We start from the raw sequence: 10,531 nt of genomic DNA, 5'->3' as shown, positions 1-10,531 counted from the left end.
GGGGGGGGATTGGTTTGGGGTTGTGGGTGGGTGGGTAAATTTGGTTTGGACAGTCTTGAATAGTCGGTAAATTGGGTTAGAACTGCTTATGACATGGGTAAATTGGTTTGGAACGTTTTTTGAGCAGTGGGTAAATTGGTTTGTGACAGTACTTTATAGGTAAAGTGGGTGGGTAAACTGGTCTGTTTTGCAGGATGGTTAAATTGGGGTTGAACCATCTAGGTGCATGGTGGGTAATTTGGGTTGGGACTCAATGATGGTGGGTAAATTGGGTTGGAACCATTTAGGATGGGTGGGTAAATTGGGTTGGAACCATCTAGAATTGCGGGAAAATTGGGTTGGGACCATCTAGGATGGTGGGTAAATTGGGATGCAACCGTTCAGCAAGGTGGGTAGGAATTGGTTGGGTCGGTTTAGGAAATGTCACAGGATGGCTTAATTGAGTTGGGTCTGTTTAGGAAATGGCAGAGAATGGCTTAATTGAGTTGGGTCTGTTTACGAAATGGCAGGGATGGATTGAGTTGGGTCTGTTTAGGAAATGGCAGGGATGGATTGAGTTGGGTCTGTTTAGGAAATGGCAGGGATGGATTGAGTTGGGTCTGTTTAGGAAATGGCAGGGATAGATTGAGTTGGGTCTGTTTAGGAAATGGCAGGGATGGATCGAGTTGGGTCTGTTTACGAAATGGCATTGATGGATTGAGTTGGGTCTGTTTAGAAAATGGCAGGGATGAATTGAGTTGGGTCGGTTTAGGAAATGGCAGGGATGGATTGAGTTGGGTCGGTTTAGGAAATGGCAGGGATGGATTGAGTTGGGTCGGTTTAGGAAATGGCAGGGATGGATTGAGTTGGGTCGGTTTAGGAAATGGCAGGGATGGATTGAGTTGGATCTGTTTAGGAAATGTCAAGTATTCTGATTAGGATGTTTTAATAATGGAAATAGGATTAGCCTTTGGAAGTAGACAATCTTTGGTAGTTGGTAGTTGTCCAAGATCATGCAATTTGGTATTAGTATTAATGCCCTGCTTTTTACAAAGGGAATCTTACACTAGCTATTCCAGCAATGCTAGTCAAACAACTTCCTTTTAACACAGCGACAGCTATATCCATTAAGATTAATCTGGATTCATGATTGTCAATGTTTTAAATTTTGTTTTGCCAAATGATCTGTGATACTGATGTGCCAACAATTCCTCCTTGTAGTGCTGCATACAATGCATAATTACGTCTAGAGTGATATATTTCTTATTGCCACCACCACTTATTATTTACATTGATATTGACCAGTGAATGTGCAATCTTTGTTTTTGGTGTTTTTGTTCAAAAAATATTTTGCTTGCAAATTTGTAATCAATATTTTCCTAAACTTGATGCTGCCTTCACAATGTAGATTGTAATCTTTATTTGGATTATTCAATACGAGTAGTTTACCAATTATCTTTAGCTGGTATTCTTCAACTTCCCAACATTATAGCAATCATTTTATTTCCTGACATGTACGCTGGATTTTTGGCAGAACTCAATATAAATTGTAGTGCATGATAGGATTTTGCATTGGTGGTGAAGCCTAGCTCAAATAACTGTCGGACAGAAATTACAAAATATTATATCAGAACTTATTTAATGTCCATTTTTGAGTTTTCATCCAACAAATTAACAGCAATGTTTTATAATTTACAGCGGTATTATAAAGAACTTTGAGTTTTTTCAAGTATGTGTTTTAATTTTATGATACTGTTTAAGTAATAAGAGATTTATTAAAATATGCCTAAAAATACTAAAAATTATTGAGTGTCCTAATAAGATGCATAATTGCATATTGTAATTGTAGCCTGTCAATCATTACTTAAAATTCACATCTGTCAAAATGTTATAAGCAGTTGCATAAAGTATTCTTCTTTTTACCTTGCCCGTACCATCAAAGATGGAAGGGAAAGGTATATTAAGGGAAAATTTTTGTCCGTCGTTGTTGTTGTCGTCGTCGTTAATAATTGTTATTGTGTGCATAATAACTTTACTAATTCTATTCCAAACTTTATCAAACTTGGTCACCTTATTCATCAGTATAAAGTCTTCCCTGAGTTTGAACAACAGATGTCCTGTATGAAAATATCATGCAAAAATTGAGAAAATCTGATAAAATATTTTGACTGTTTCTACTTGACTGATCACTGGTGATACACATCAAAGGTCACTGATCTCAGTGGAAATATGCATTGTTGTACGTGTTCAATGAAGCAAATGATTTATCTTGTAATAATATCCTTGGTAATGTATCTCAGAATCCCATACTGGGTTTCAAAACCAACTCATGGAGAGATTGCACAGTCTGATACACATTTGCAAACCTACCAATAAAATCTTTACAGAAAACAATATGTCAGAAAATCAATATAAGCACTCCTATGAACTGGGTGCCTAACTTTGATCAAGATCTGAAGCTAATAGAAAATCTGTTTAGTTCAAAGTTGTCAAATCAAAAACAATACATAAAAAATACATTAAAAGCAAAACATTTCATCCACATTTTAAAAAGAAAATTATTCTAAAATACATGTATTCTGTATTTGACAAACAGTTCATTCGACAAATGAAAACTCACAGGAATATGTTTCAGCTATTAGAACAGAATGATAGAGTTTTTATAATACTAGTTTAAAAAAACGCACTTCAAAATTTGCAGTGTTTGAAGATGTAGATTCTCAGGAGGCAACAGTACTGTTGACTTCTCCCTCCACTGGACACCAACTAACTATTTAAGTTGATTTGCATACGAAGCAGAGCTTGCAACATGATAGCTATTCATAAAGGGTGTTTTTTTTTACTTTTCGTATAATACAGTAGTCACACAATGAGGCAGTTCATATTTGTCTCAGTAAATCATTAATTTTTGACAGACACCTTTACAAAATACTTGGACTAAAGCCAGCTAAAATTTTCTGTTATCTTGCATGTTTTATGAATCTATTCAAATCTAAATGCAGCACTTTTTTTTTGCAATGAGACATTTGTTTTTATACTAAAATATCTGAATTACTTTGAATAAAGCTGGAAATTATGTCCCTTAAAATAATTAAACAAATAAGGCACCAATGTTTTTGTAAGATACTTACATCTTTTAAGGACATTCGGTAGACTCATTCCCCACTGTTGGTTCTACCCCAAAACTTGTTTGTATTCAAAATTAATTATGACAATGCATATTTATATTGAATCAAACTATGATAAAGGGAATTATATTATATAACAAAGGGCAAGGTCACCAGAGTTCAACTATGTTGTATATTATTTGTAAACATGACATCTGAGTACAATAAGTTCAATTTACCTTGTCCTGTATTACAGCAATAATGTGAACACTTTCAGTGGCCAGTTTTTAACCCATTACAATCTGTTCCTGTTCACTTAGGATAGGATGTCAACCTGCATTAGAAATGTCACATAGAAATGTCACATCAGATTATACTTTATTATTTAAATTTTTAAGTTTAAATATAAGCATGTATCTTACTGCATGAAAATGCGTTGTGCATAGATGAGATTTGGTGTAACTTCATCTGTTGTTGTTGGATATGCTACAAAAAGCACTTCATTTATTGTGATGGAATTTATTTCACTTTTATTCTAGATTTCAATTCTTGTGAGCCTACTTGTCTACATCTTTCATTTCTTAAAAACAAGTCTTCTGATCCATGTTCTTACCAATGCTCCATTCCTGGGGTTCAGTCATTTGCTAATCTCATCTTCTGTTATCACATTTATGTGACAAGAGACTTGTTGCAAGGATGGCTAAATACTTTCATTCATTTTATTCATCCTTGGTTACACTTTCTAGATACACTAGATGTATTGTTTAAAAAATTAGATGCCACAAACACTATGTTCGCTATATCTGGATGTAGAAGGTATGCTAGATATATATGCAATTCAAATCTTGTGTGTATTATGCAACTCATATTAATTGCAGACCTTGTTTACCTATTGTGTTGTCAAATTCTTTATCTTTTTAGAATATTTCCTGAAACCTTGAGTTTATGTTCTTATTATACCATGTAATTTACCATTGTTACTGTTGATAGTTTGGTTCACCTTTTTTGCTCTGCATTCTTATGTGTATTGTCATATTCAAGGTTGTCAAAAGTGGTTTCATTTAAAAGAATCTTTTCAATATATATTGTAATTTGACATCCACAATGTATTGCACTAATAAGAAATGTCCAATTTGTGAACCATATGATATCACTGCCAAATTCTTCAAAAATTGTTTTTGCTGCTTTAGAAAATAGACAAATATTTGCTATACTCTGTGGTATTCATATTAAACTTGGCAGATAGTTAATTTGAAGAACTTTCATTGAGCATAGAAGTATAGAGTAAAACAAATCATTTTTGAGAGATTTTGCCTAATGACTAGCCAGTAATAAGGCAAGTAGATAAACTGCAAAATATTGTTCCTTCACTGCTACTGTTTTTCCCCATGATGAATTTGCTGTAATGCCCCCCCCCCTCCCCTCTGATTTAGGCATACAGGATTTTTTCCCCTGTGCAAATTTGTTTTTCCTTCCCAGAGTTTGTAACATTCAATCCTTATTTAATGTAAATGCGCATATATCACCAGCAATCAATGTACAGATAAAAGTACCTGTTTTGGTTGAAACCAAATACTGTGGAATAGTTTATTTTCGCTGGAATTAATTATCGCTGAAAAGGCATTTTGAGTGTTTTGTATGGAATTTATTTTCACTGATTTTTGATGAGTTTAATGTGAAATATATGAAAAAAAGTATATTCGCTGGATTTTATTTTCACGGAATCCTCCCATCAGCGAAAATAGCGAAAATAAATTCCAAACGAAAATAAAGTATTCTACAGTAGCTGTTCAATCTTGGGTGTTTGTATACTTAATTGTGGCTACTGGTGTAAGACTGGTGCTTTTATCAAATTTTGATTTTATCCTCAAATTGTATGCATATATAGATAAAGATTGTCTCTCTGATTCTTTAATGCTATGACCAATTATCTACTATACCTAAGCTTCAATTGTCCTCCCTCGCAAATTGTGGATCAGAGAGTCAATTTTTAGTTGTTTATTTTCATGTACATGTAATTTTGGAGCAACTACGTCTATGTACTTAATATACTGATACTACTCATCTCGCATCTTACTATAGTAAATTTAGCTAATCTAGATTCTGTAAAGTAACGTCTCAGTTAATTTAAGTTAAAAAAGAAAGAATCCAAATTTGCTAAATTGACATGCCACTACTTTTGAGTGTTTTTTTCAATAGATGTATTCCGTATTTCAAAACTTGTTTTCTTGCACATTAAGATCAGCTGTCATCAGCTGTCTTGTTTGTTGGTGACACTCCTGTCATGTCATTAACTGTTGACGTGATTGGTTGTGCCCAGAGTAAAGTGACAATGTTGTCTTAACTGTGCAGTAAATGTACCTGTGATGTTAAAATATCAAATCTATACACAGTTATGCCGATCAAGTTGTCAAAATACTCGATTTGTATCAAGTTCATCATCGTTTACATCAGTTGTGACAACAAAAATAGTTGAAGATCACTTAGCAACCTTCTCGTATGGGTGTACAAATCAGGGATTAAGAACGGATTATCTAATGTAACATTTTATCCATTTTCTTGACAACTGACCATACTCATGTAGTTGTAGTAGTCAAACTTTTTGAACATTAGTAATTATTTGAGTTGCAGATCAGACAGAATTTGTTAGCTCCGCTGTCGACTTTGTCGCGTAGAGCTTATCATATGAGTGATTGTCCGTCGGCGTCCGTGTCATTGTTTTACTTTTTCGACTTCTTCTTGAAAACTACAAGCCTGAATGCTTCGATACTTGGTGTGTATGTACCTGAGGTAGATCTCTCTTAGATTTGTTCATTTCTTGATAATATCTTCAATTCTCTAATTTTGGTGAATATTTTTGTAATTTTTGGTAAAAAGTGATATTTTTGACTTCTTGTTAAAAACCGCAAGTCCAATTGCTTTGATATTACATATATAGATGCTACATGTGGACCTTTCTCGGATTTGTTCATTTCGTGATGATATCTTCAATTCTCTAATTTTGGTGAATATTTTTAGCTCCGCTGTCGACTTTGTCGAGCGGAGCTTATCATATGAGTGATTGTCCGTCGTCCGTGTCAATGTTTTACTTTTTCGACTTCTTCTTGAAAACTACAAGCCTGAATGCTTTGATACTTGGTGTATATGTACCTTGGGTAAACCTATCTTAGATTTGTTCAGTTCATGTTGATATCTTCAATTCTCTAATTTTGGTGAATATTTTTGTCATTTTTGGTAAAAAGTGATATTTTCAACTTCTTGTTAAAAACCTCAAGTGCAATTGCTTTGATATTACATATATAGGTACTACATGTGGACCTCTCTCAGATTTGTTCATTTTGTGATGTCTTCAATTCTCTAATTTTTGTGAATATTTTTGTAATTTTTGGTAAAAAGTAATATTTTCGACTTCTTGTTAAAAACCAATAGTTCAATTGCTTTGATATTACATATTTAGATACTACATGTAGACCTTTCTCAGATTTGTTCATTTCGTGATGATATCTTGGATTCTATAATTTTGGTGAATATTTTTGTCATATTTGGTAAAAAGTGATATTTTCGACTTCTTGTTAAAAACCAAAAGTTCAATTGCTTTGATATTACATATATAGATACTACATGTAGACCTTTCTCAGATTTGTTCATTTCGTGATGATATCTTCAATTCTCTAATTTTGGTGAATATTTTTGTCATTTTTGGTAGAAAGTGATATTTTTGACTTCTTGTTAAAAACTGTAAGTCCGACTGCTTTGATACTATACATATTGTTCATTTTCTGATGATGTCTTCAGTTCTTTAATTGAAATTGCATTTCTAACAGTGGAGCTATCTCAGCCGATAGGCTGCTTGTTGTAATTTTTGGTAAAAGTGATATTTTCGACTTCTTGTTAAAAACCGCATGTCCAATTGCTTTGATATTACATATATAGATGCTACATGTGGACCTTGCTCGGATTTGTTCATTTCGTGATGATATCTTCAATTCTCTAATTTTGGTGAATATTTTTGTAATTTTTGGTAAAAGTGATATTTTCGACTTCTTGTTAAAAACCGCATGTCCAATTGCTTTGATATTACATATATAGATACTACATGTGGACCTTTCTCAGATTTGTTTATTTCGTGATGATATCTTAAATTCTCTAATTTTAGTGAATATTTTTGTAATTTTTGGTAAAAAGTGATATTTTCGACTTCTTGTTAAAAACCAAATTGTCCAATTGCTTTGATATTACATATATAGGTACTACATGTGGACCTCTCTCAGATTTGTTCATTTCGTGATGATATCTTCAATTCTCTAATTTTGGTGAATATTTTTGTAATTTTTGGTAAAAAGTGATATTTTTGAATTCTTGTTGAAAACAGCAAGTCCGATTGCTATACATACTATACATATTGTTCATTTTCTAATGATATCTTCAGTTCTTTAATTGAAATGTGCCTTGCTAACAGCGGAGCTATCTCAGCCGAGAGGCTGCTTGTTTTCACATGATTCTCACAATGTGTATTTTCTCTAAATTTACATTCTGAATGCATGTATTAACAATCACTGAATAGATTCAAGAGGAACTCATCTGTGTTTGTTTAGATAGGGTTCTATGATTTGTTTCAATACAAATTGCTCCACTGTACAAAAAAATAAACAATTGAAACTAACATTCGTGTCTGTGTGTCTGTGTGTGTGTGTGTGTGTGTGTGTGTGTGTGTGTGTGTGTGTTATTGTGAAACCTATCCCTGTATTGTTCTGATTTGAAAAATATTCTGTTTCACATGGTGGAAGAAACTGCAATGGTTTCAAAAGAATATTCAACCAATTGGGCTGTTTAGCTGCTTTTCACTTACTAGCAGTTGCCACATTGCATGATTAGAAAGACTACTTTGAGGAATCTGTTTTTTTTTTTTTTTTTGGGGGGGGGGGGTGATGATTTTATTGCTAATCATTTGTAGGATGTTGCCATTTTTGACTCAAGTACACAATGGAAGTCTGCAATTAGCATGCCTGATCCACTATAGTTTTCAATGAAACTTGCATAGATGGTCTAGGACAAAGCATATTGGCGCATAGTTGCACATAATTTACATAATTAGTAATTTTTTTAGCTTTCCACCATTCTCTCAAAAGTTGAGTTTCAATTAAACTTTGTACATAGAAGTCGAAGACAATTAGCATTTGTTTTTAGTTGAAATCCTTGCATGTTATTTACCTAATTTGCATAAATTGGACAATTTCCAGTTATAACTGATTCTAATAAAACTTGGATCACTTAAAATTTCCTATTGATAGCTGTGCTAAAGATGACCATCCAAAATCTGGTGGTTCGATAGCTGTGTTAAAGATAACCATCCAAAACCTGGTAGTTTGATAGCTGTGTTAAAGAAAACCTGGTAGTTCGATAGCTGTGCTAAAGATAACCATCTAAAACCTGGTAGTGTGATAGCTGTGTTAAAAATAACCATCCAAAACCTGGTAGTTCGATAGCTGTGTTAAAAATAACTATCCAAAACCTGGTAGTTTGATAGCTGTGCTAAAGATAACCAAAAACTGGTAGCTTCACTCTCTAGGGTAATAAACATGCATTATGATGGTCGATAATAACGTGACATAACCCAGGGTGCACTCATTATTTCATATCTAGCTGATATTGCTATGTTGGTAAAACAACACTTTTATTTTACGATCAATCATACGCTACTGCATTTATCAAGATCGCCGTCCCTATAGGCCAAAAACAAAAATTGTTATCGAGTCGCGTTTTTTTTTTTTTTTTTTTTTTAGTAGGCCAAAATATTAAAAACCCACCATTTTAAGCAGTAAAAATGTGTTAACGATCCTGGACCGTTGTTTGATCCCCATGGTCCCCGGGGGATAAGTGGCAACCTTGAACCTTGGGTTGATCTATATTTAAATACAAACGACTGAAAGAGTCATTTTGATTTTTGTGTTTAATGTCTAGCATGCGTTTGATTGATTCCCATATATTCCCTCTACTATTTAAAAGAAAAATACGACTGACCGACCCAATTTTTCAATTCACCGACTTGTGGACAACATAAGTTTGTTTTTGTTTTGGCCCTATTATAGATGTAATATCCAAGTTATAAAAACTATCTCTTTAAAAAACGACAGAAAAGTAGATAAGTCATTGATTCAAACTGGCCAAAGGAACATACTAATTATATTGATATATAAAGAATTGTTTTTCTGTTCAACAAATTAATATAAAAAAAATTACATTTCTATTAAAAAAATGTCAATCACGTGGCAAACCTGGCACATACAGCTGTTATTTAGTGGGGACACTAGATGGCGCTCTTTCAATTGAATTGCGAGGTCAGTGTTCGGGTCAGTGGAGTGATGCTTCGTCAAAATATACAACAAAAGACGGATCATGATAACCGTATTTGGACTGCGGGCAACACGTCTACTGGCGTTGAAAGTCAGCGTAGCTACCACTTGACTGAAATATAAACCACAACGCATCAACACGGACAGGATCTAACAGGTAGTCGCTCAATTAATCAAGTTGTATTTGCATTTATATGGGTATCCGTTTGAAGTGAAAAGGCGTCGTGGTTGCCATTCGCGACGACTCGTTTGTAAATGTATATCTAACGTACATGTGTAACTAGTAGTATTGGTTTTCACCATAAGAACCAGGGCACCATACCCGTATGACTAATGTGTACAAATGTTTTGGTTAAACTGTAACGATATTCGATGATTACATTTTATTTTATGAAAATGTTTAATAATAAAAACACCGTCTTTGTTCGCAGCTTGACATAGTTCGTGATTTTTAATGACTATTCGAGAATTTCAAGCGAGAAATATGAGTTCCGTAGCAACAATACAGCCGCCTTTACTACAGTAGGCTCGTCTGTCTGTTATAAGTCCAGCTGCACCGACCGCAGCAGCAGCCGCAGAGCACCGTGGCTCTGTGTACAAATAATATGTTTATTATGGCCCACGAAAGGAAACTACTGAAAAAATACATGAGCGATCCCAGACAGGTAGGTTATTTTATTTTCTGTTAACAATTAAATCATTCTTTCAGATAACGTGATGATGTCACGTATTTTTGAAATAATGAAAAAAAGGAACCCAAATCGTTTGCACGTATTGATTTGGCATCTGATCAAATTGTTCACAGCATGGTTTCAATTGAATACAAGTGTTAGCATTAAAGTAATTGATTTCTAGCTTTTGGGTTTTTACAATACAACAATTCGATACATTTTGTATCAAAGATACTTGCTTGGTTGCTTAGTAACCACTATTGATATGGTGATGTATTTGTGGCATATATGGTAAACAGGAAATTTTAAATGTTCGGATTAAAAAAATAAAAATTCAGGCGATGTTTAAATTCTAATGTGTATCCATGGCAACGAATTTTCACACCTATCAGTTGAATCGATCAATGAACTGTGTTTTCAG

General features: G+C 33.8%; 1 protein-coding gene across 1 annotated transcript in view; it reads left to right on the top strand.

Annotated features, from left to right (window-relative positions):
* The first annotated feature begins 9,439 nt into the window (after positions 1-9,439).
* Positions 9,440-10,531, top strand: part of LOC144348675 (uncharacterized) — a 38,727-nt gene continuing 37,635 nt past the window's right edge. The window contains exons 1-2 of the mRNA XM_085507433.1: positions 9,440-9,596; positions 9,871-10,104. Coding sequence (XP_085363559.1) covers positions 10,045-10,104 — 60 coding nt within the window. The 5' untranslated portion in view covers positions 9,440-9,596; positions 9,871-10,044. The remainder of the gene's footprint in view (positions 9,597-9,870; positions 10,105-10,531) is intronic.

Source organism: Saccoglossus kowalevskii, chromosome 13 (assembly GCF_978046115.1).
Source record: "Saccoglossus kowalevskii chromosome 13, keSacKowa6.1, whole genome shotgun sequence".
NCBI classification, from domain to species: domain Eukaryota; kingdom Metazoa; phylum Hemichordata; class Enteropneusta; family Harrimaniidae; genus Saccoglossus; species Saccoglossus kowalevskii.
Note: the sequence above shows the minus strand (reverse complement) of the source record. Positions and strands in the feature narration are given on the sequence as shown.